Source organism: Acipenser ruthenus, chromosome 8 (assembly GCF_902713425.1).
Source record: "Acipenser ruthenus chromosome 8, fAciRut3.2 maternal haplotype, whole genome shotgun sequence".
Taxonomy (NCBI): Eukaryota; Metazoa; Chordata; class Actinopteri; order Acipenseriformes; family Acipenseridae; genus Acipenser; species Acipenser ruthenus.
Genome location: NC_081196.1, coordinates 32,550,194 through 32,577,346, shown reverse-complemented (window position 1 = coordinate 32,577,346; position 27,153 = coordinate 32,550,194). Strand labels below are relative to the sequence as shown.

The 27,153-nt window shown below is 39.6% G+C and overlaps 1 protein-coding gene across 3 annotated transcripts; it reads right to left on the bottom strand.

Moving 5' to 3' along the window:
- Window positions 1–50: 50 nt before the first annotated feature.
- Window positions 51–24,393, bottom strand: LOC117406513 (junctional adhesion molecule B-like). 3 transcript variants are annotated; one of them, XR_009329361.1, is made up of 10 exons: window positions 16,191–16,317; window positions 11,027–11,092; window positions 10,671–10,784; window positions 9,973–10,122; window positions 9,686–9,888; window positions 7,166–7,268; window positions 6,953–7,060; window positions 3,933–4,567; window positions 2,981–3,017; window positions 51–2,348 (listed from the first exon to the last, which is right to left on the bottom strand). XR_009329361.1 is itself a non-coding variant. In XM_034010591.3 (10 exons), exons 1-10 carry the CDS (start codon window positions 24,150–24,152, stop codon window positions 2,307–2,309), a joined length of 888 nt encoding a protein of 295 aa, XP_033866482.2. In that variant the 5' UTR covers window positions 24,153–24,393; the 3' UTR covers window positions 51–2,306. The 3 variants fall into 3 exon arrangements, 2 of the variants coding, with proteins under 2 accessions (XP_033866482.2, XP_058884811.1); XM_034010591.3 differs by lacking the exon at window positions 16,191–16,317 and adding an exon at window positions 24,101–24,393 and having other exon boundaries at window positions 4,555–4,567; XM_059028828.1 differs by having other exon boundaries at window positions 4,555–4,567.
- Between the last annotated feature and the right edge of the window lie 2,760 nt (window positions 24,394–27,153).

Below are 27,153 nucleotides of genomic sequence, written 5' to 3'. Positions count from 1 at the left end.
CATGGGTGTATTTTCTCCCCTATGGTTGATTATAAACAAGCCACCTAGTAAAGTAAAAAAAAAAAAAATACATAAATATAGAGGCATTATTAATCAGAGAATGTGTAATTGTGATTTCACTCTATGCACCACCTGCAAATACAGTACCTATTTTTTTTTTTTTTTTAAAAAAGACAGCAACTGTTCCTCATTCCACTACTGGTAAAAATACAGAATGGAGTGACTGATCAGACTCTGCCTCTCTTCCACATGAAGCAAATGCATGCACCCTATTCAGACTAAACTTAAAGGAGCAGGGGTAGCATATTGATCATGACATCACAATAGTAACGAATGTCAAAATGCTGTCACAAATGAGACACGTTTAGTTGTCTCCAAGTAAGCAATAGAACCCAGCTTAGAGGACATTACCTAGTTGACTGTCATGCAGACCACTGTACTGACAAGATCTCCCATCAAAGTAATGCCTGACGATCATGGTTTTACTACAGTTGGAAAACAGTAAAGAATGTCTTTCAATGTTTTGCTTTGCTTCTGTTTAGATTTTTTTTTTTTAAAGCTAGACATTTTGTAGGAAAATCAGGTCATACAGCTCGTTTTTCAAGCTTCACCAGTGCCATTTCAGATCCACATGCTAAAATCAAGGGTTGCTGATTGGTTGTACTAGTAAGAATATTGGGTCTGTTTGAATGCTATAAACCAGAGTTCCTCAACCTTTTAGATAAGAGTCCCAGCAGAGGTCTGCCAGGAAGCAGGCTTAAAGGATTTGGTATTTCATTAAAACAGACCCATTACATCTTAACAGATGAGAACTGCAAACTTTATGGTTGTCCTTCATAGGGTTAACTTTTAATGTGCATCAATAACAGCAATTGTCGTGTGGAGAGGTATATTGGATTAACCATCAAGAAGCTTCATTTATTGGGATCTGTACTTCAATACTCAACATTATATAAGAAAACCAAAAAGTTTAATTTACATTTCACAAAAAAGTCTGTGCAAAAGCAGTTACTCTGATGACACGAACAGGTTCCTAATTGAAATACACTGGTACATTTAGGGGGTACACCTCAATACCTTTGATTGACTCTAGCATTCAGATACAGTCAACCAATAAAACATCTGAGGAGACAGTATTTAATTAAATTAAAAAGGTTCAGTTAGTAAAAATAAGAAAACAATAAAAAGGTAGTCATATACAAAGAAAGTCATAACTGTGTTCTATTAAGTTTTGTTGCAATGCTGTAGTTGAGTTTCTATTCCACTTGTAGTGGTCTCCAAGAATAACAAAAAGGTAATTCAGTAACCACTCTCCAATCTCTGGAACAGATTCATTCTCATATTTAAGGCCACATCCCATGTGGAATGGGACTTTTGTCCTGGGCCTAGGCATTCCTGATGTTTTTTTTACAGCAGAGAGGTAAAATGAATGGGGGGGGGGGGGGGGGGATGAAAATGTGTAGCCGGTGTTGGCTGTGATCACATGCGACACGACCAGCTACAGTGTAGAAAAAATCAACTGGGGAAATCGCCACCAGCAACTGTTACACAATTGAAGTATGAACCAGCCTTGACAGAGATAGGATTGCCAAGAATACTTCAGAATTATTGAAAACAGGCTGCTAGCTCATAACCTTATCTTACAGGTAATCCATAAATATTTGAAACATTTTCATTTCTTGTTAAATCTTCAGCCTGTCGCTATCAAAAAGATCTTCAGGTGGATTCAAGGTAATTGTTGTGTGTGCACCTTCGTACCACTAGATGGCAGTGTAACCTAGGCGTTAAGTAGGAAAAAGGGAATTGAAGATGGAGATACCAGGCAACATAGTTATACAATATAAAAACAGTAGCACACTGCTGCCACAGGAGTCCTCCCAAGGAAACTCCTGTTGGAATACAATGGTGAGAATAAAGAAACATTCACATGTCTGTAGCCTGACAGCAAGGCCAGGGGACTCCCTTGTTCAGTCCAGTTCATGATTCACAGATAAGGTTTGGTGCAGGGAGGAGGGTAGTGGTCCAGTTCATGATTCACAAATCAGGATTGGTGCAGGGAGGAGGGTAGTGGTCCAGTTCATGATTCACAGATCAGGATTGGTGCAGGGAGGAGGGTAGTGGTCCAGTTCATGGTTCACAGATCAGGATTGGTGCAGGGAGGAGGGTAGTGGTCCAGTTCATGATTCACAGATCAGGATTGGTGCAGGGAGGAGGGTAGTGGTCTCAGTCCTGGGAATATGGGGGAAGGTAGTGACAGTCCTGGGTTGTCCTCACAGAGGCTCTTTGAAAGGGCTCCTTTTGGCTCCTCACAGCATGAAGGACTGGGTATGTTTGAAATCCTGGGAATACTGAAATAAAAGGTTTGCATTCACCCATTATCAACACAGCTCCTTTCTACTGCAGGCTTTCAAAGCATTTTTGATACTTCACCAGACATTTCCTACAATAATTCACCCAGAACACTAAATCAGAGTAAAACTAATTATATTTCTTAGTGTAAAATTGTCTGAATTGACAAGGTATAATGTTCCTTCATTTGGTAAACACATAAAAAAAACAGTAAAAATTGTCATTGTGACCTGCTCAACATTAGGCTCAAACATCAATATTTTTCAACAAAACAGTAAGTATTGTACGGTCCGTCAGGGCACAGAATAACACGTTTTTATACATGTATCTCTCTGAAAACACAAATATTTAGTATTTTTTTAATAAAAAAATACTAAATAGCGTTGAAAAATGTTATGGTTTCTGAAGTACTTTATAATATAGTACTCCACTGAAAAATGCTTGGTCCTTAAAGGGTTAAGGTCAGTTCTCGATTTCGCTCAACACTTTGGTGGCAGCAATAAAGGAGTTTCCTTTTAATAGTTCATACAAGTGTTGTATTAGTAACATTTCCTGGTCAGCTAGTCAGCTGCCCTTTTATAGCTGGTATAAGGATGAAAAAGACAAAAATAAAAATAAAACCATGACTTACATCTTGAGGAGTGGTACAGTACTCACTTGATCCATTTCTAAAACACAAATAAATGTTTAAGACACTTATGGGTTTACATATTTCATATCTAAATTGAATGGAGTTTTTCCAAAGTTAAGATAGAACTCAAATAACATACCCATTGAACAGTGTGTAACAGCATCACAGGTTAATTGAATTAACAGCATATGGTAATCAAAAAGTGCATTCCCTTTGCTATTCAACCAGTATCACCAAAATGTTAATATTTGCTAAAAAATAAAGTTGTCCATAAGGATATACTTATATCTGTATTAACATAAGTAAACATTTTAGTAATATAATAAACAAGTATGTTAGTAACATAATCTTCTGCCACGGCTGCAAATTCAAAATGAGAACTTTCTGTATGATGAAAAATATTATGATTGTGTATCAATAGAATAGAATAAAAAATAGCAATATGCAAAATTATAAATACGACATACAGACAGATGGGTGAACGGACAGATACCCCCCAGAATATATGCAAATATGTGAATTTCATCCCCAGTGGAGAAAAACAAAATACCATGTAAAGTGAACCCAACCCGAAACACAATGTTCAAGTGTACAGAGGCAAACACAAGGTCAGGTATCTAACTGCAGTGGCCACAAGACGGCAGACCTGCCATTATGTTAAGCATAAAAGGTGGTTTATCAGGGAATGTCCAGTCCTGAAGAGCAATGTTACATCAGTTTAAAAACAGGCAGTAATGAGATAATCAGTGGCTTTGGGACATGGTTCAATTAAACAATTATGAACATGGTTGGAACAAACACTTGGCCTAGAAAGGCCAGAATTGCCCAGCCCTGATCCAAACTTTCACCTCTTGATATCTGGTTTCAAACTTGAAGCTGCAAGTGGAGCGAGTCTGGTGGTCTGACACTGCCCTTTTGAGAAACACACTCGGAGATCACATGCTGGACTCACGTTTCAACTGTTTTGAGGTTTTGGTTGTTGATCTGAACAATGTCTTCGTATTGGGGGATCCAAAATGATCTGCGATGTAGAGATTTCCAAGGAGTTGAAAACATTTGAAAAGCACTTTGAGGAGGGCACTACCAGCATTACCACAGGTTACAGCATGCTGGGGGTTAGCTAATCTTACTGCAGGATTTCCACAGGTCACGATTTTATTGAATCCTGCGAGCTTTCCACTGCAGCGACATGCATTTTTATGGTATCCAAGGACTTGTTTAAGAATCCTATTGCGCAGTACCTTGAGTCATTCCAGGTATTACTGTGAACTTGTATAGAACGTGTGTGTAATTAAGCTGACAATAAAAGCTGGAACGGCTCACATAATATCCAAACAGGAAATATCTTCATGGTACCACTGAAGGAAGATCAAACTCCCCCCAAAAGACAGACTGTTGAAAACCGTGGCAACATGAATTAGATGTTAGACCAAGCCGGAACACAGACGACGCATGAATATGAAAACCCAGAAACACCTACCCCACCCACAAGGTCTTCTCACAATGCTGTTAGTGTATTCATCACATCTTTAAAATCAAAGCAGCTCTGGAACAAAGAAATCTGGAATACTTACCGCCCATGTTCCTCTGTACAGGAAAATAGAGAAAGAAAAGTACAATCAGTTGTTATATATATACAGGCCTGCTGTTGCAGAATTATGCAAAATTAATGTAATTAAATTAATTACATACTGGTATTGTGAGGTAATCTACTTAAAATAATAATAATAATAATAATAATAATAATAATAATAATAATAATAATAATAATAATGTCAAAACACAACATTAAAGAAAAAGAAATCACAATTTTTTTTGTTCTAAAATGTTTGAGAAAAATAAATAAATCTTGATTGGCTCCATAGAAAATTTACTATTCATAACCTTTCCTTAATATTTTTTAACAGTTAAGGTAGAAGCTTAAACTACGTACAGTACAACAAACGCCACACTGCTGTAAATATACAGACATGCTCAAATTTGTTGGTACCCCTCCACAAAAAACAAAGAATGCACAATTTTCTCTGAAATAGCTTGAAACTGACAAAAGTAATTGGCATCCACCATTGTTTATTCCGTATTTAATAGAAATTAGACTTTGCTTTTGATTTTTTATTCAACATAATATTGTAAATAAGAAAACAAATGAAAATGGCATGGACAAAAATGATGGGACCGCTAACCTAATATTTTGTTGCACAACCTTTAGAGGCAATCACTGCAATCAAACGTTTTCTGTAGCTCTCAATGAGACTTCTGCACCTGTTAACAGGTAGTTTGGCCCACTCTTCCTGAGCAAACTGCTCCAGCTGTCTCAGGTTTGATGGGTGCCTTCTCCAGACTGCAAGTTTCAGCTCTTTCCATAGATGTTCGATAGGATTCAGATCAGGACTCATAGAAGGCCACTTCAGAATAGTCCAATGTTTTGTTCTTATCCATTCTTGGGTGCTTTTAGCTGTGTGTTTTGGGTCATTATCCTGTTGGAGGACCCATGACCTGCGACTGAGACAGAGCTTTATGACACTGGGCAGTACGTTCCGCTCCAGAATGCCTTGATAGTCTTGAGATTTCATTGTGCCCTGCACAGATCCAAGGCACCCTGTGCCAGGCGCAGCAAAGCAGCCCCAAAACATAACCGAGCCTCCTCCATGTTTCACTGTAGGTATGGTGTTCTTTTCTTTGAAAGCTTCATTTTTTCATCTGTGAACATAGAGCTGATGTGACTTGCCAAAAAGCTCCAGTTTTGACTCATCTGTCCAAAGGACATTCTCCCAGAAGGATTGTGGCTTGTCAATATGCATTTTAGCAAATTCCAGTCTGGCTTTTTTATGTTTTTCTGTCAAAAGTGGAGTCCTCCTGGGTCTTCTTCCATGGAGCCCACTTTCGCTCAAAAAGCGACGGATGGTGCGATCAGAAACTGACGTACCTTCACATTGGAGTTCAGCTTGTATCTCTTTGGCAGTTATCCTTGGTTCTTTTTCTACCATTCGCACTATCCTTCTGTTCAATCTGGGGTCGATTTTCCTCTTGCGGCCGCGCCCAGGGAGGTTGGCTACAATTCCATGGACCTTAAACTTCTTAATAATATTTGCAACTGTTGTCACAGGAACATCAAGCTGCTTGGAGATGGTCTTGTAGCCTTTACCTTTACCATGCTTGTCTATTATTTTCTTTCTGATCTCCTCAGACAACTCTCTCCTTTGCTTTCTCTGGTCCATGTTCAGTGTGGTGCACACAATGATACCAAACAGCACAGTGACTACTTTCCTCCATTTAAATAGGCTGAATGACTGCTTACAAGATTGGAAACATGTGTGATACTAATTAAAGAAACTAATTACTTTGAAATATCACTATAATCCAATTATTTATTATTTTTTTCTAAGGGGTACCAACAAATGTGTCCAGGCCATTTTAGAATATCTTTGTAGAATAAGCAATAATTCATCTCTTTTCACAGCTTCTTTGCTTTATTCTATGACTTACCAAAGGCATGCAAGTATACATGATACAATAGCTTTTAATTTCATCACTTTTCAGGAGGAATGAAGCATTATTTCAATGAGCTGTAAGGGTACCAACAAATTTGAGCATGTCTGTAAATGACAGAGCCAACATGAAAAAGCTAAATCACCATGACCCACAACCATAATATGTACAGATAATGCGACATAGCAACAAACAGATGCCTTCATATACCCCCAGATTATGATACTGTCAATAATTTGTGCTGAAGTATGCAGCAGGTTTCATTACAAGTGAATAAATTGTTTCTCTAGATACACGTAAAACTGTAAACGTGTGACAAATGTAAGGGGGCCTCAACTACAGCCCTGTAGCTGTGGAGGGACAGTATAATCAGTAGGAACCCCCAAGCCATGTTTCTTTATGTGTCTGCTCCTTGTTCTGCTTGAGCTTCCTCGCTTCCCATTTAAAGAGCTGCCCCAGGCTAGGAGACAGGCGTGTACTCACTGTTGAAGTATCCGTGGCGGTGTGCGAAGACGACCCCCAGCCCACACATCGAGACCACCAGGGACACCACCACCACAGCAGCCACGATCCCCGACACATTCATGTCATCTGAGAGGCAAAACAAGAAAACCAGCAGGGTTCAAAATCACTGCATCGGGACAGCATCAAAATAATAAGACAGAGGTGCACCGGACAGGAGTGCAGCAGACTCACCAATCTGCATGAACTTGGCAGTGCATCGCTGGGGCTCCCCCACTCCATTGGAGGCCTCACACTGGTACTGCCCGGCGTCTCCCTTCGACACTGTGTTGAACTGCTACTCAGGAGAGACACCACATACAGGGTTAACAGACAGCTCAGTACCACTGACACTGAAATCAGGTCTTTCCTAATAACACAAAGGACGACCACTTAAAGGATTTCCTAGTAAAAACAACCTTAAAATCCATTCTGCCCAGTCCAATACCGTATATAACTAGAAATGCGAGTTTGTGAAGACAAAAATGTCCCGGGGGCATAATTAAAGGGGCATGTCACCTCAGACTGAATGGTTTGTGAAACAGTATGTCCCGTGGTTGAAGCAATGTGGCAGTGAAATGGTTAAAATCAACTGGTCGCAATCTCTAATGGAGCTTTTTTGAGAGAATAAAACAATATAACAGTGTTTAAACTATACATACACTGTGTAAAAGGCAAATATAATGTTGTTTCATGCAAAAGTATTTTTTACAGAATTGACTGACCAATTTATTTCACAAGAGCGGGTTACCAGTAATGACAGGCTGCAGCAATAAAACAATAACCCCTTGAATCCTCCCCCTTCCGTCTGCAAGAAGTAAAAAAATCAATGGAAGGATCCATTTTACACTGCTGTACACAGATACATGCTTATATACTGTGGAATTAACTGCTTTATCGATCAGACACGGAATCACACAGAATAATGTATGTATTACCTTTACTTAGAAAGATTTCTTTAAAATTCATAAATTCACAAATAAAAACTGTCATTTGTGAAGAAAAAAAAACACGTAGTTTGTATGAAGTTTATATATATATATATATATATATATATATATATATATATATATATATATATATGGGGATGCCACATATCAAAGGTGTGATCTTTACAGAGGGTTTAAGCCTCTGAGGAGACACCAGTCTGGGAAACACTTCTCAAAGTCATTGTGAAGCATTACAGAAAGACAAACGCACTACAGGAACTGGATATGTAGTTCCTGAATTTGCCACTCGAGGGCACACTTTCCCTTCCTTTGATGTAGCAGCAGTTCAGACACTGCCGTGAGGTCAGGGCAGCTGCTTACGCTTCTCACTGAGCCAGGGGTCTTGTTGTGATTGAACACTTTTCTATCCCCATTCTACCCATCACCCTCTCCCACTCTCCTTCTTTCCCTCCCCCATACCATACCTCCCTTTCAAACAAGCAGCAGGACTGACAGGCGCCTGGTCACACTCAAATATAGCAAGTGTAAGGGAAAACATTTTGTACGTTGCTATGGGTTAGAAAAAAATTACTTTGCTTCATATAAATCTTTTTTTCAGTAACATAAATCACTGGTGTTCAAAGAGTTTTCAAATTAAAATAGTTTAGTGCTACATACTTTTGAAGTTTTTTTTTTTTTTTCCTCAGCGTAAATGTTACTGGTTAATACTTTTTGTATTGACTTTTCATTTTGTTTAGACAGTTATTTTAACAAGCATGGATTGAAACTCCAAGTTAAACTATGTTTATATATCTCTTATGTCTGGTTTATACCCCATGGAGATTTTTCAACAAAGGAAATAATACTCTGCCTTTTCATTAAACCCTCCGCTTCGCCATTAATTCTCTGATACCAATCTAGTTCATATAACTTTAACAATGAACATTTCAGAGAGCGTGAAACAAACAAACAATTGTGGTAACGAATACTAACTTAAAAGTAACTTAAAAGTAGCCTACGTTTGGAAAAGATTACAATGAATCTGATATATTAACAGTTCAAAATGTACATAAGGCAGTACTGTCTCTTAAAGAACGGAGAGTAAAATAGTGGGAGAGCGGAGTTGATAGGTCAGAGCAGCAAGCAGAATGGAAGGGGATAAACAAATGAAGTGAAATAAACCTCATGTAGAAAGATAACAGGGGTACCTGCATTTCAAGAAACTGCAAAACAGAACAAAAGGGACACTGCGCTGCAGCTTGCTCGATGAGTAAACAAATCTGCTGTTTAAATCTCTAAAACACCTCTCAAGAATAAACCAATTACCCTATCAACAATTAAGAAACACTTAAAATACAAAAAAAAAGAATACTTTCGCAGAAAACATAACATAAAACTTAAAAACAAATAAAATGTGACATTAAAAATCTCCATGGGGTATACATTTGTAAAACTCCTTAATCTCGGAGGATACTTTATTTATACAGGAAACCTAACTAATGCATCCTCCTCAAAAGAGTTTTTTTTTATATAAATATTTAGAAAATCAGAAATGACTATTATTATTATTATTATTATTATTATTATTATTATTATTATTAATAATAATAACAAAATAGGCTGTCTGATTTCTTAGCTGAAACACAAATATAAATAAATCTGCATCTATCTACAAACAAGCCAAAATTAATTTTGCATAGTTTTGAAAACCGTCTTCAAATGTCAAACACAACACATTGTAAGGGACGGAAGAATTTTGTAAAATGTTAATTAATTTGTGTCGCACCAGGGTCCCAGAGCTGCTGTTCAGTGTGTAGGAAGAGTTGGCGAAAAGGGGGTCCTGTGCAGGGGTGTTTGGGAGGGCGATCCCGTTCTTGTACCAGCGGTATAGTGAGGGTGGGGTACCCTGCCTGTCCCGGCATGTCAGCTCCACCACCGTCCCAGTCAGAACAGAGCTGGGGATCCCACAGGAGGGCACGTCAGGGGGCACTGGGGGGGTGGAGACAGTTAGTACCTGGACTCACACAGTTCATGGGGGGGGGGGGCAAGACAGACAGAGATACAGACACTCACCCAGCACAGTCAGGGAGACAGTGGCCTCTCCGAGTGGGCGGCTGTCCTGTCGGGCCGACACCTCGCAGCGGTACTCCCCCGAATCCAGCAGCATGGCTTTCTTGATCCGGATACTTGCTCCCTCCATCACCGCGCGACCCTGGAAACCCCCTGGGAACAACAACGGAGTGTTAGGACTAAACCGAAACCTGACATAACATGGGCAGTGTAATTATTTAATGTAGGTTTAAGAGCATTAGAGAAGCAGTATTTCTAGCTCAGTTAAACTGAACTGTTGGGGTCAGTTTGTCTCTTTAATCCAGTCAGGCTATTGCACTGCATTTACAATGCCGACTACTGCTTATTTAAAATAAATAGTACAAAAGTATTCTCAAAACAGTGAACGTGGACATTCCCTTTAGCTGCGTTACTATTGGAAAGCTGGTCAACCACAGAAGTAATATTGACAGGCAGATGGCACAATTTTGTTTATAGGATACAAGATGCAGTACAATTTTACATCACCTGTTAAAGGTCTTAAATCTTTTCTCCTTCTGACTTTGGCAAAATTCTCTGTTTATATGGAACTGATAAAGTACACTTACAATAATTCACATTTGCTTTTACTTTGACTCATGTAAAATGCAGTTGGTCTGCCAACTGGAGTGTGGAAATGAGTCATCCATTACTCCCCCGTCCCCCTGGGTTTTCAGACCTACCCACAATCTTCCCTTCGTAGTACACAAAGGAGACGTCCCGGTTTCGGATCTTCTTCCATTCCACTCTGGGGTTGGGGTCTTTCTCCACCTGGTACTTGCAGGACAGCACTGTCTCTGTTCACACAAAACACTCCATGATGCCATGGTGTACCATGGGAATTGTAAGCTTAGACTTGTTGCTCAAAGCTTTATCAACCAATAACCTACTGCCCATTCGCTGGCAACTTTATACAAACAGAAAGTAAAACATTTCTAAGAACTAGTCAGTACTATTGCTATACATGTCAGGTCATGACCCTGGTGTATCATTACACCTCCAGTTCGATTCTTTCCTTGGGCTAAACTGTGCGACTCACCGCCAAACTCCTCAACTTCCACCTTGCCATTTTCAGTCTGGACGGTCACCAAAAAGCTCCTGGGGACTGCAGAGAGGACAAGAGTTAGCATGGTGTGCGTAGCAATCACGACATCTCTAGATGTCAACTTCCTAACCAAGTACAGCAATAAAAAAATGAAAAGTTGCAATAAACTCAACAACAATCAATTAAAAGTTTATTCTTAAAAAGCAAAATGACTGATTAGATTCTGCCATTTTGACAAACAAAAGGGCTTTAGTCTTGCACACGGAAGGAACATTGTGTCGCTACAAATATCACACCCAGCCATTCTGCATCGACAGGTACATTAATACTATCTGGAGTGCCACTGCACTTTGTGGTATGGCTGATTGCAATATTTTGCCTATTTCTGAATGGGACAGTTAGAGATACCAAGATATTTAGTCAACAAGGTTTCTGAGTAGAGGGGGTAAATGTCCCACTCCCAGTTTTGGATACACATTTTGGGGTACCACTGCTCTTTAATGAGTAAATAGCTTACTCATTAAAATAATTTGCAAGATGGGCCGATTATATATTCAGGGATACCCAAGTATTTAGTATACAACCGGTCCAAGTGACATAAATAGGAAACACATCCAGGCATCACAAACCATATATACAGTACTTGTGTGTTAACAAGTGTAAAGCTTCCCTGGTGAAAATAGAGGTTTCTATTGAAAACAAAATATAGGCATTCACTTTTCACTTATGCCTTCAGGTGTGACCACCTGCTGTCAATTTTAACCACATTTCCTCCTGCTCTAGTTTCAATAGAAAACCACACATCAAATTACTGAAAGTCTTATTGTGCAACTGTCTGACACTCACATAAAACAGTAGTTTCGCTCATCATACAAAATTCTGCTCAAAGCTATGTACATTTGTTAACACTTGCATTGACTGGTTAATGTGCATAACAATACTGACACAAGACACATGGCCAGTTATCAGTACTGAAACAGTTGAAGGGATTCCCCTGTAACTAAACATGGGTGTTAAAAATAGTGTGACTTTGGGAGTTCAGCAGAAAGAGGTACAGGCAGCAAGATAATTATATCAGCTCGACAGTCAGACAGGTGTCTTCTGAAGACAGTAGAGTGCCTGTGTGAGGAGCAGCTGGGGGAGCGAGTCAGCGTGCTTGTGGTTCTGACACACCCCGGGGATTAGATCCCTCCACAGCAGGTGCTGCACACAGTCCCTCGGAGTGATGTCACAGGACAGCTGGGGGGGGTCAGGCGAACCAGACCCCTTATTCTCAGTGTCTCACACAGGTGGAGGTGCACTCAGGACCAACCACATAAGCATATGTATATGCATGTTACATTTTAGTTAGTACTGTGTTATGTAGAATATAAAGTAGTGTGGAGTAGTGGGGCAGCAGTGTGGAGTAGTGGTTAGGGCTCTGGACTCTTGACCGGAGGGTTGTTGGTTCAATCCCAGGTTGGGGACACTGCTGCTGTACCCTTGAGCAAGGTACTTTACCTAGATTGCTCCAGTAAAAACCCAACTGTATAAATGGGTAATTGTATGTAAAAATAATGTGATATCTTGTAACAATTGTAAGTCGCCCTGGATAAGGGCGTCTGCTAAGAAATAAATAATAATAATAAAAAAATCCATTTAAACCGAATATTCTGTATATTCTGTATTCCGAATAAGATTATGCAGCATTTGCTAGGTGGTTTAGCTTAGTTTATTCACTTTGTGCCCAGAGGGCCATCACAGGATATGTGGAATACTAGTCACTTTTGCAGTATGTACAGTAGCACACAATTCTCCCAGAAAACAAAACTTCTGTCCACGCGCACTGCACACTATAGCATACTACCAAATGGAGAATTTCCAAGGAATAACATATTCCATATATAATATGCAGCATACTGCAGAGCTGGACAGAAGTTTTGTGTTGAAACACAACACTATGGAGGTTCTACTCATACAGCATCTATCTCCAGGCTAAAAGAAATACTCAAAATGTTCCACACCGGCAGTGGATTAAATTCCTGTCAATATGCAGAGCAGCAGTGAGGAAAGATCACATAGGTTTATCGGGATAGCTTTTGCCCAGGTCGAACAAATTTCTCAGTTTGATCTCTCTTGACTGTGTACTTAGTGGTACTGCAATCACTCAGCACCAGTGTGTTTTCAGTGAGAAATCTCCCTGTACACTGTGGTAGGCTTCGACTCAGGAGCAATATTGCCAACAATTTCTGCCTGTGACGTCATTTTACTCATCTTTCCAAGATGGCAGCGCTCAAGGCTGCTGCTAGCAATAATTGCCTGGTGTAAACCCACTCTTGACAGGCACTAGTAGACGGTATGAAAGAACCCAACACAAGCAGAATAGCGGGTGTGGATGACGTGACAAATCAGCCTGTTTTGATTTACAAGGACTCGTCGCAGGGGGTGTTTTCCCTTTCACTCTGCTTCCAAACTTAGAAAAGACGTTTTGCTGTTGCAAAACAAAACAATGATGAATTGAGAATTAAATCAAAACTATAGGCAAGAAAAAAAATGGTCAAACATCTTGTTTGCCAGACATTTGCTGGTTTGCTTTTGTAAGTAACCTGTCCTTTCCAAGAATGCCTCTGCACTTCCACAGCTATGCGTTTCTCTCTCTCCAATTCAGAAAACAAATGCTCGTAGCAAAGGCTCCCCTTCCCTGGAATAGCATTCAATGAAGCAGCTTGCTCCGGTTTTTGTACAGTACTCTAATCAAGCACCTTCAGTAAGCTAGTATTTTAAATGAACAAAGTTGTCAATTGAATTCCTGATCCCAATATTAAAAGGTTGCGCTAAAAAATGTCAGTAGAAAGTTTTAGATTCTAATACTGTTAAGAACTGTGATTATATGAAAAAGTGTGACGTATAGGCAGCTGCCTCCAATAAATCTCTGCCACCAGGGATATGCATCCCCAACAAGTATGTTAGCATTCCTCCCCCTGCAACTACATAACATTAAAACCATTAGGATCATTCCCTAGTGTACGTGTAAAAATGTAAGAGTAGCATACGTATGTACTGTATGTAAAGACAGACGCACCTCCTTATAGTCCCCTCAGCAACTTGTGCTAAAGAATATCCTACCCACACTTCATTATACTCTCTGAATGAGTTTCCAGTCACCTCTACTATATCCTTGCCACTGGCGAGGAGGGATTATAGAGCTGGCAGAGACCCTCAAAAAACGGAGGAGAGTGAACTCCTGAACCCTGCTGATTGTGCCTGGCTCTGGGTTCTCCCACATTCCTCCTGAACCCCCATTGATTGAAAAAACCCCAGTTGAGTGAAAAAACTCAGTTTCCATGCGATGCAAGTTTGACGGATGTTGGTGGCTCTTTCCCAGCAAGCCTTGCAGCTAGGGTTGGACGATATGTCTTGGAATTTATCAAATTTAAAGCTATATATACTTGAGCAATATGACAACTGCCTCTACGAGTTTAGAAGAAATAAAACGAGACAATTAAAAAAAAAAAACAGCATCTTTAATAAAAGTTATGAAACAATGGTTGGTTACAAAAAAAAAGCACAAATAATATAACTAGGGACCTACCTAATTCGCGATTTCGCGGAAATCGTGAAATTGAGGGGTCACCGCGAAATTCACCTCTTTGGGACCAATGCATACAAACAAGTACGGCGAGGAAAAAAAAAGAAAACTTGTTTAAATGAACTACTGCACAACACAAGCGACGCAAACTACGTATCTTCCTTCTGCAGATAGCCCCTTTTTATTCCTTCGGCGTCCCGTGTGCATTGCACTTAAGCAAAAAAAAAAAAATGTCCACAACTAACATTTATAAATAATTTCTCCAAAGCAGTTAACGTTCTTGTTTACTATTCAAATGACAAAGTTTTCAGCCTATCAGTGCGTCTTTACTGATTTAATGTGATCTGTACTGTGCAGGAGAGGGAGGGACAAAGGTGCTGCATTGTTTTCATTTAGGTTGCTAAAATCTAGTTTTCAGCATTGGAGGGAAAATAGTAGATATGGACGACAAAAAAAGCAAAGTATATTTCGGCTGATGATCGTTTAAAGATATTTCACAAAGAAACTACATGCAGACTGAGGTAATTGTTTTCCATATCTTATGTGAATTTGGAGAAAGTACGATCGATCGCTATATAGCTTCAAAATCACACAAAAGCAAACGGCTACTTCAGAGGCTGCTGAACAGAACGTAAAATAAACAGGTTTCAGAAACCAAACTGGAAAGTCAGCGCAGACAAGAAGTATTCCTGTCTGCAAGTTAAATCAGTACTAAAACGATCCAGCACAGCCACCTCGCTTCAACCTGCTGCTTACAGTTTGAATTTTAGACCCGAATAGCCACGTCTTCTTTGTTTTGACTCGGTACTAATAAAATAAATGATTGGATGGGACAAATAACATGACAACAAACGTGCTGCATACATTGCCTTTATTAAAGTATGCCAGATGCCCTTGTGTAACCGAGTTTTTTGGCTGTTTCTAATCGATTTCCACATCTGTATAACTTGGCAAAGCTTTGCCTTACTTCCAGCAATTCAGTGGATGCAGAACGCGCAGTCTCAATGTATGGGCAAGTCAACTGCAGGGGATGCTGCATACTCGCCTTTAACAAATGCCAGCACTCTGTTTTAGAAATGAAGCAAGTACCACTATTTTTAGGCTTTATAGTGCCCTGAAATACTGTCTACTTGGGTTTATTTAATGTTTAAACAGGTCCGCGAAATGACCTCGAAATCCTAATTTTATTCCGCAACATACCCGTGAAAAATACGTAAATTTACCGCGATTTAAGTAGACCCTTGTACTTTACTTGAACAAAAGTTATTGTATTTCTTGCTCTTATTGTATTACTTGTATTGTAACGCTTGAAATGTTTTTGCTTACGATTGTAAGTCGCCCTGGATAAGGGCGTCTGCTAAGAAATAAATAAATAATAATAATAATAATAATAATAATAATAATAATAATAATAATAATAATAATAATAATAGACCCCTAAATATAACCAAATCTTTGGTAGCTTTTAAACTTTGGAAATATAGGCTACTTATTTAAAAAAAAGTGTTTAAAAAAACCCAAACAAACAAATTATAAATTGCGATTAAAAAATATCAGCTTTTCCATACTGCCTACACACGGGCTTATTACCTTGCGGATCACTTTCTGTCACTCCAAAAAACTGCCACACAGGACTGATGCTGTTTCTTTTTTCTAAAATCTTTTCGGAAGGTTTCGTAGTTTCTGCAGTTGCCTTCGCCATTAGCTCAAACGTTTGCCTTTACTCCGTGAATCTTACGTCACGTTACAACTTCCCACTACGCAGTGCGCACAGATAAGGTGTTGCGCCTCACGCAGACAGTTAAGTCCTGTCTTAATGCTTCAATGCAGAGTTACTGTTACACACAAGCATATCATAGTGGGTAACGGACGATAAAATGATTATCGATAATTATTTTTCAACGCAATACAATTATCGATGCAAAAACATTATCGATAATATCACGATAATCGATTATTGTTCCAACCCTACTTGCAGCTAAGGTCATATTCAGTGGATTACAAAATTGAAAGGGAGGACGCTATTGCTTTCCTTCTGATAATCCGAACAATTCTTTGGAGCTTTTTGTTACTAAAAATAAATAAATAAAGAAAGAAAGAAATAAAATACGATAATATTAACAGCATGGAGAAACCTGCTCACCCCAGATGTGGATTAAATATTTACACCCACTTGTCACTTCATTGGTCTGTGTTGTGATGTACTTCCACCCATCCTGTTTTGGCCCGCTTTGGGAAAGGTTCCAAAAATAAATGAAATCAGAGGCCGCTCGGATTGGCAGCAAGTGCGGGTCAGCTAAATGAACATGGAAACACAGTACCAGGGGCAGCAGATTTTTCAGCCCGGGTTGAGTGGAGCATGGAAATGAAGTGTTGGAGTCCAGAATCATAAAAAAAAACCAAAAAAAAAACAAACAGGTGCCTCCTAAGCCATGCTGGCTCGGCATGGACCCGGTTCAGCTCGCTTGTACGGTGGAACAGTAACAGCATTACCAACATGAATGATGACAATATGACTGCACAGTTCCACTCTGGTACAGCTGTACGGCATTGATAACACACATACTGTAGGTGAGACCAACCCTGTGGAGCAAGCCCGTTAGATCCCACCAAGGCAGGGCTGTGGAGGCACACTGCTGAGCAGAGCCATGTGTATGGGGAGGATCATTACTATACAGTAGCTGATCAGCGGATAAATACAGGACCAGACTCCACAGCTGCCAATGCGACTTTGTTTACAAATGCTAATCTCATCACAGACTTACGAAACAACATTCCACTAAACCATCCCCACATCATGCAAACACACAGATTCTTACACTTCCAGTATGTACAGCACACACTGTCATCTTACACATGCTTGCTGACACACTCCTCCTCATACCCCAGCTCAGTGCCACGAGCCAAAATGGATGGGTCATGCATGTGGATGGTTCAATCATATTAAAGAGCTGAGAGTCCCAGTCTCCTTCACAAAACCCGTCTTTGCACTGTAGCAGAATTTCTATTTTTTTCATTGAACTGTTGCAGTGTTTTGCTATGTTAAATTCAAATGAAATACGGACAATAATAAGAATCCACAAAGACACCATAACCTCCTCCAATCTCCATTCCATCTTCACAGCAGCATCACTTGTTACACACCTGTACAGCAGGCAAACCACGTAACTAACGGGCAGAGTCGTTTCAGTCCTGTTCCCTGTCAGTGAGATGAGATGTGGTTAAAAGCTCTACGCAAACGAGCCTGGCTCTTTCGCATTGTGGTTTAGACACTCATTTGCGGTGCCTGCCCAGCCTTGCCCTGTTACATAACAAAAAACTCTACAAAGTATCATAATGAGAGAAATTATGAGGGTGAACACACTAGCTACATTCTCCATCCCTGCAGCAGAGACAAGCAACAAAATACATGCAATACTCCAGAGTGCAACAAACAATACTGACTGCACATGAAATGGGGGAAAAGACACTGATCACACATTGTCAAAGTTGCAGGTTCCTAATTTACCAGCATACACTGTCAGGTGTATGTCTGCAGCTGAAACTATATAAAAAAGAAAGGCAACACAGTCCGTTTTCTGAAAAGGAATAGTGCAAAGAAAATGTAGAAACACAATAGACACTAGTCAGAATGATTATAAGCCAAGAGTTTGAGCAACAAAGCCCTCCAAAACTGTTTCTCCCTTAGCTGCATGTACAACTGCTAACTGTACACCTACAGCCTCAGGTGAGTCATGCTGTGATAAGTGCAATATGCAAAACAGATTTAGCAGGGCCTGGCACTTGGTCATTTCACTAGTATACCGCAACATGTGGAGTTCTAAAGCCAGGACTGGGTTCAGGACTAGGGTAAGTTTCTAGTCCTGTATAGAATATGAGAAAGTGACAGGTAGTCTGCAGGAAGAACAATCTAGTGCATATAAAGATCACCAAAAAGAGTAGCAGTCAGACATCCCAGCATCCAGCCAATAGGGGCTATTGTATTAAACTAAATACAGTGGGGGTTCTGTGGCCCATAAAATAATTTAAATCTGCATAAAATGTATATTAAATTGTACTTTGTGTAAATTAAATGGCGGTTCATTTTAAAGAAGTGCCGTTCTTTAAGGTTATTCCCCCTCACACAAAACACTGTTTGTCCAGATACGTTAAACAAACTGAAAGAACCTTCAATTCCACTGTTTACTCATTTATAAATAACCCTTGTGATATTAGAGATGTGGGATGTGGTCCAGTGGTTAAAGAAAAGGGCTTGTAACCCAGGAGGTCTCTGGTTCAAATCCAGGAGGTCCCTGGTTCAAATCCCACCTCAGGCACTGACTCATTGTGTGCCCCTGAGCAAGTCACTTAACCTCCTTGTGCTCCGTCTTTCGGGTGAGACGTAACTGTAAGTGACTCTGCAGCTGATGCATAGTTCACACACCCTAGTCTCTATAAGTCGCCTTGGATAAAGGCGTCTGCTAAATAAACAAATAATAATAATTAGAGTGGGTGAAGCAGGCGTCTGGTGATTCTGCCTATGGAGGGCGCTCTGTGCTGCTCGTGAACTTTGAAAACTCGGTTTTCAACTTGTTGTATAATATTGTAGCAATCTTGGTTAACGCAGGCAGGCACATCACACAGGGCGATGCAATCCACACACAGACGGAAGGCGCTGCACTAACACTGGACCTCTCGCACTAAAGCATAGCGCCGATTATGGAGCGCCATTTGTGCCAAAACTATCCAGCCGTTAGTTCGTGAATTGGTCAATTTGTCCAGCAATTCGTCCATAAATTTGTCAATTCATACAATAATTCATAAACATATTTGTTAACTAATCTAATAATTAATTAATTCATTTGTCAATTAATTAAAACGAAAGGCTGTACGGACATGCACATTTCCAATCAACCAGGGGCCCATTTCATAAAAGCGATTTGCGAGGAATCACAGTAGCAGACACATCACAGGTTGCAAAATGAGTTTCATAACTTTTGCAGGGCTGCAACGTAGCAGGTTTTCCCCTGAAACCTGCGAGTGCTGGAGGGCAGTGCAAGTACTACTTTTCATCGCAAATAGTTTTAGTAGATGACAAGATAGCCCTCGTACTACTAGCTCACTGTCGCTATGGCAGAGAAATAAGAAGGGAAAGAGTATTCAGGGACCAGGCAAATCCTCTTGATGCATATACTGATGTAGAAATAATATCCAAGTATTGATTGCCAAGAGCGGAAATAATGAATATATGCTGTTTATTGGACAATGAACTAAGAAACCAAAAACAGAGAAATATGTCACTACCCGTATCACTGCAAGTCTTGACTGCTCTAAGATTATATGCAAGTGGTAGTTTTCAAGAAGTAATTGCCGACTGTCATGGTTTAAGTAAGGCTACTGTTTCTAGATGTGTATTTAAAGTCTCTAAAGCTTTGTGTAATCACATTGGTGAATACATACGCTTTCCAGAACAAACTAACAGAAAGAATATAGTGGCTGACTTCTGCCGTTCATGCGGTCTGCCAAGAGTACTTGGAGCCGTAGATCACAAATACCAATCCTGTCCCCTGCTGAGAATACCTGTACGTATGCAGGAAAGGTTTCCATTCCATCAATATCCAAGTAATCTCAGATGCCAAAATGTCAGCGTTAGATGCTGTGATTCAATACCCTGAGAGTACGCATGACAGCTTCATTTGGGCGAACTGTAATATCGCCAGGCGTTTTACCAGTGGAGACATTGCTAACGGGTGGCTTCTGGGAGACAGTGGGTAAGTTAATAATAATATGCTAATGACAATAGTAATAAAAATCATAGCATAATACAGTGCGAAGAAATATTTGTTTCAGCTATCCATTACAACCATGGCTTCTCACACCCATTTTGCGACCTTCTAATAGAGCAGAGGAGCTGTACAACTCGGCACACAAAAGAGGGACATGTGTCGTGGAAAAATTATTTGGCATCTTAAAAATTAGGTTCCGATGCCTTGACAAATCCGGAGGATGTCTTTTGTACAAGCCTGGAAGATGTGTGCTCATAATAGCCGCATGTTTGCTTTTGCATAACATCTGTCTGGAAAAAGATGTGCCCTTGCCTGATGATGACATGAAGATGATGATGACTAGAAAATGAAGATGATGAAGACGATCCTGACGGCCGTGAAGGTGTAACTGAAAATGACACACGACGGGGTTAAGTGTCAGATCAAGACTAATTCAACAGAGGTTTGGAATTGACTGAAAGTTAAATTGTGTTTAAAATTACTGTTGATACGAGGGCCATCTGTTCATCACGGAGGAACTGTAATTAGGCCATTAACAGTATTTTACCTGAGAAATCAGTAAAGTGTGCAAATGTTTAGTTATTCTTCACAGCGCAATTTAAAATGCCAACAATAAGAACAGTATGCTATTGTTTAGAAAAAGAAAAAAAAAGACATGACAAGACTTATGTTGTGTATTGTGTAAATATCAATGTTTAAATAAACAATCAAATACTCTTGGCGTTTAAGTTACGATTAATTATAACCAAATAATAAATAGCAAAAAAATACAATAGACTAAAACCAATCATTATAAAGTATCAAGATAGTCTTTCAAACTTAATAACAAATTATACATTTTTGGGAATAGATTTAACAACAAAAAAATAATTTAACAAGAATTTTACATTTTAACAGTCAGCTATACCCCCACAATAACCAATAACTTATTTCCTCCTTCGAAAAATGAGTTTTTCTTGTAGCGGCCATTTTCTTCGGTGCTTTAAAAGTCGATTGTCGAGTTCATGGTTTACTTGTCGCAGATCGCAAAAAAGGTGATCGCATGCGATAGTACTTGCTACCAGTTTTATGAAACGCTTACAGCGAGAACCTCTGTGATGTAGCAAGCACATGTGCAACTACTCACAATCGCAATTCTTTATGAAACGGGCCCCAGCCAAACTTCCCAACAAAAAGACAAGCTTCCAACTGTCAATCTCGCACTGTGCCGAAAACACTGCAACCTTTCTAGTCAATAGGAGCACACACTAATTTTAATGAAAATCCAGCCTCACTCAAAACTGCTTCAGCCAATAATATTTAGAAGGGCGTTTCAAAAAATATTGGGTGCGTTCACGACATCTGCGCTCGGGAAATGTCTGACCTGGTGACATCTTTTCCGGATGAGTTCACGCAGGTGGCGAACTTGGCCAGGTTTTGCACAAAATCGGTGCAGTTTCCTAATCTGCGCAGCATTAGGAAAATATGCATACGTGAACGCAGCCATTCTATTTAACAAGATACTCGACTCGCTGTTTTCAATAGAAACTTCCGTCTCACTGCGCGCAAAGCACTGTGGTATATGTCGAGAGGCAAAAAAATTCAATGGAGAGTCAATGCAGGCGTACAAAATGTTGCTGGGTTTCGCCGTTAAAAAAATGCCTAACTCTCTATATACCACAATGCTTTTCGCGCAGTGAGACAGAAAGTCTCTATTGAAAATCAACAGAGTCGAGTATCTTGTTAAATAGAATATCTTTTGAAACGCCCTTCTAAATATTATATTGGCTGAAGCAGTTTTGAGTGAGGCTGGATTTTCATTGATTAAAATATTAGTGTGTGCTCCCATTGGCTAGAAAGGTTGCAGTGTTTTCGGCACAGTGCGAGATTGACAGTTGGAAGTTTGTCTGTTTGTTGGGAAGTTTGTCTGGTTGATTGGAAATGTGCACGTCTGTACAGCCTTTCGTATTAATTAATTGACAAATTAATTAATTAATTACTAGATGAATTAACCAATACGTTTATGAATTACTGTATGAATTGACAAATTTATGGACGAATTGCTAGACAAATTCACGAATTGACAAACAAATTGACAAATTCACGAATTGACAAACAAATTGACCAGTTCACTAATTGACAAACACATTGACAAATTCACGAATTGACAAACAAACAAACTAACGGCTGGATAGTTTTGGCACGAATGGCGCTCCATAGCCGATACCGCTATACAAAAGAGCCGGCTCCTTTGCAAGGAGTATATTATTATTATTATTATTATTATTTATTTCTTAGCAGACGCCCTTATCCAGGGCGACTTACAAGATATCACATTATTTTTTTACATACAATTACCCATTTATACAGTTGGGTTTTTACTGGAGCAATTTAGGTAAAGTACCTTGCTCAAGGGTACAGCAGCAGTGCCCCCCATCTGGGATTGAACCCACGACCCTCCGGTCAAGAGTCCATAGCCCTAACCACTACACCACACTGCTGCCTATATCGGGATTATGTCTCTGTGTGTGATTACATCACATGCCAGCCCCGCCGCTGCCTTCCCCCGTGCACGCTACACTCTCCCCTGCCAACCTCAAATCCGCACCGGACTTGCTCAACAGACTACAGTCTAATGAGTGCGTGCTGGGGTACCTGCATCCCACTCTTACACCAATGTAGCAACCTCGGTTAACGCAGGCAGGCGCATCACACAGGACGAGGCAATCCACACGCAATCCATACACAATCCACAAATCATTTAGCAGACACTTTTATCCACAGCGATTTACACAGGCTTGGGAGTGAACCGTAACAAGCCCCTTTCTTTAACCACTGGACCATCAATCAGTGAAGCACTCACTATCGATCTTTCTACATTTTTAGAAGTACAGTATAAATGCTCAGGTAAACAAACAATCAGAGCACTCATACTTTGAAAGTTGTTGTTTTAGTAACATCAATATCTACTTTGTATTTGTTTTCGGTGTTTGATGAAATGGATACATTTCTTACTTGCAAAAGAAAAACAAAGGAAGAAAACACAAGATAAATTGCAAAGCGACGGAAAGTTTTACCGAACCCCTTTGGATAATTTTTATGTTGGTTTAAAAAAAAAAAAAAGTTACTTATTATAGTTTTATCTTGAGGTTAATATTTTTGATATTGTAAACATTTTAAATGGTAACGTGGTAAACATTTACAGCATTGTGTATATTAACTTTGCCGAACAGAAAGCGAATACTACTATTGACAAAGAGATTCCCAAATACTGTCTTATTTCTGTGCATCCAAATACTGTACTCATAATTAAAAGTTTTAATAATTAAGCCTAGTGTTTGGCATTCTGTCCTAACCTAGCAGTTTGTCAACTAAAATGCTGTGACAAATTATTTATTAAATAAAACAGGGGGGGGGGGGGGGGTATTGTTTTTAAGATTGTTCTCCGTTTCATTGCAACTGTTGAAAGGAGTACTTGAGCTGAAACCGCCAGACAGAAGGAATACAGCTTCAAAAATAGGTTGAAAACCCCTATCCCATAAAACGTCAAGGTTGATGATTTCTTGGGGTGGGTACAGACAAGCAAGAGTCTCGACATTAAGGTACAGACAGACTCGAGTCTCGACATGTTAACTATTGCGCGACTAGTCGGAACATGTTAGTTTGCACAGATAAACTGATCTACATCTACCTAACGGTTTAGGACAAGCGGCTTAACCGAACAATACAAGTAAGAAACAAGTAACAAATACTCACTGTGCTGCAATATTAAGAAAACAAGAAGGAACCCCAAATGCAATGCCGCCATCTTTCCAAACCAAGCAATTTAATTAATTTACAAGTTATGTAAATTAAGTTATGTTAAAAAAAAAAAAAAAAGACAAGTCCACAAAAAAGTTCGACTGAATATAAACAAAATCTGAAAGCTGGGTCAGTTTTGTTTCCTGAGCAATATCTCGACCGGTTTGGTGCCGCTTGTAACAGCTTCTACCCTACCTCTCACAATCTGTCTGTATGACTGCTCCCGTTCTCTAAACTTTGTCTTTTGGTGAAAGGTTTGGAGATCGGTGTTGAGGATTCCGTGGGGTCCTAGAGCCTAATACTCAATGGTAAGAATATGTACCAGTATTTACCCTTCCTACTGGTTAATTTAGCTACAATCATTCAGTGTGTTTAGGGATATACACTGAAGTGTTTGACATTCTCTATGTAGGGCCTTAGATCATTGCACATGCTTGGCATTCCAAGGAAAGTAAGGTTATAAGTTTATGTAATTGCTTATGTTAGATCTCTATTTTATTTTTATTTTTATTTTCTGGAGACATTTCTTTAGTTCATTTGGGGCTGGAAATGCTGTGAAGTGATATACCATAAATACAATTTTTCAGATGAAAAAAAAATAAAGTATTCTAATATATGTAGATATATATTTTTTGACAGTGTCTGTCAAACAATGTGGAATCGAAGGCACTTTTTGGAAACTAAATGTTTTCAACAAAGTTCCTGGATCTGTAATCATAATGCCAAAGAATGTAGAATTAGCATCAGTCCTACATTCAGCACCCCCAGTCATGCCCATCACAATGAGATTCCATCTCCTATGCAGCTACAGTCATTACATTTGTAAAGTGCTCTGCAGGTGGCGGATGGCTCTATCCCTTTTATCCACATTCCACATGGTTAGTAAGGGCTCTAGAAGTATGCAGTTCAGTGTTCTCTCAGCAGTGGATGGACATTGCTGTCCAATATTAGCCCTACACCAGTAGTTTTATCTGCCACGGGCACATTTATGCTTTTCCCAGAGCTCTCTTTTGACACATTCCAAAATGTAAAATAAAATGGCATTCAAATCCATATTTATCAAATGACACAAACATAGAGATTATATCAGCTGTCTTTGTGGTCACTCTGTTCCCTCTGGCACATCTCCGAGGACCAGTATTGGAACTCAGTATTGAAGCAGCACAACTCAGAACCACTCAGAATTGCAGCTAACATCATGGAACGTAAATAAGAAGGGAAAAGAATACAGAACAGAACCACTATGCATTTTAAATATATGACAATGCATACCTTATAGTTACTCTTACGTTATCTTTCCACAATCCATCTCACAAGTGCAGTGGTATCCCACTTGTGTATACTACTTGTGTAGTACACTATTAGATGTTTGATTTTCATAATCATGGCACAACATCCCTTATTTAAATAATTTAAACCAGTGGTTCCCAACTCGCAGTGGTGCAGTCCAGGGTATACACAGGTAAACAGTGTTGTCACTGTCCCTGTGGAACTGAGTGCCAGTGTTGTTGCGTCTGATGGCAATCAGGGCTGTTTAGGCCCTTTCAATCATTTCAGTTGCCCAATACTAGTATATAGAGAGTACAGAATGTAACAGTTACATTGTTTCAGGTTGCGAAAGAGTTTCCACATGGTTCAGGCACTACCCTGAACCATGTAATACATGTGCTGTGCCTACCATTAACGTACCTTTTGGGAGACTAGTTTCTACCAGCTTGTTGAAGTCAGGCATAAGGCTGGTGCAAGCGCATCTTAGCTCAGCAGATTTCCATCCAGCTTGTGTGTTTGACTCTCAGACACTCTTTCTACCTACTCTTGTCTCTTTGCTATCCTAACTCAAACCTTCTCTTCCCAATTTCACTGCAGTAAAAGTGTCGCACACATTAAACTTAACCATCTCTAGCAACAGACCTTGCAGCAAGCCGTTACGTGGCAGTCGTTCTCACGGTGAGACTTGACTATTCAATGTTTCGCTTTGTATGATATTGTAACGGGGCACATAGGGTTCTCAGCGGCTGAAGAAATGACGACGCTACAACAGAATCTTTATTTTAATGGCAATGAAAATTGCCGTTGGTTTATTTGCTGGACACTTTCTTAGTTTGGAACTCTTAAACTACATTTATACTCTCTCTCTCACGCGTTTGTCATAGTGGATTTTTATAGCCCTCACTCACTCTTGATTGGACCATTTTTACGGTTACAAATATGAATAATCAAACAACCAATCAAAAAAAAAAACGCAGTCTCGCCGAGCGGTTAAATCAAGAGAGACGAGAGAAAACTAGCAGGAAAAATCGCCACAAACTCTAAAAAGAGAGTTGGCAGCAGAGCTACGCAGAGCGTGAGAGAGAGAGAGAGAGAGAGTCATTAGCTTTATCCGCTAACACAGTACACTCCATCCATGCAGGCCAAACAACACAAATTAACAAAGGTAACATTTATAACTTACATGAGTACTTCCTCCTTTCCCCACAGTCCAACATAAATTCCAGAGCCCCATAATTAAGGCTATTTCAAAATCGCGATTTCACGGGCTGCGTGGAAATCGTGAATTTAGCACAGTACCGCGATAATTTCATAATTATTTGTATTTCATACAAAAATAAATCACAGTAACGAATCTGTACGATTGTCATGTCCCTATGCAATCTAAGCGGGAAATTAAAATGTTACACACTGAAAACAAGAAAATGGATGTCTCTAAAAAGGCAAAAAAATGTCTGCAGCAAATCACGTAAAGCAGTATCCAGCAGGACTTTACACAGCGATGGAGGTAAGCTCTTCTGTATGTCCTGCAACGTTATTGTAGATCACTACCGAGAATCGGCAGTTGACAGGCATTTGATTTAGTCAAGTATTCACCGAAAGAGAAAGCCGGAAAACCAGAGCAGTACTACGACTGCTTTACTTGCAAAGAAACAAAAAACGGTGACTTCTACATTCCAAAAGTCCACTTATTAAAATTTGACCTGACAGAGGCGTTTGTTTGCGCAAATATCCGCTTT

Bases quoted from the DNA above. Each gene is read 5' to 3' on its own strand.
- LOC117406513 (XM_059028828.1), bottom strand. From the start codon at position 16,302: ATGGCGAAGGCAACTGCAGAAACTACGAAACCTTCCGAAAAGATTTTA. The intron at 10,785-11,026 runs GTGAGTCGCACA...TTGTGTGAACAG, and splicing joins GGAAGTTGAGGAGTTTGGCG to AGACAGTGCTGTCCTGCAAG. The intron at 9,889-9,972 runs GTGAGTGTCTGT...CCACCCCCCCAG, and splicing joins TGTCTCCCTGACTGTGCTGG to TGCCCCCTGACGTGCCCTCC.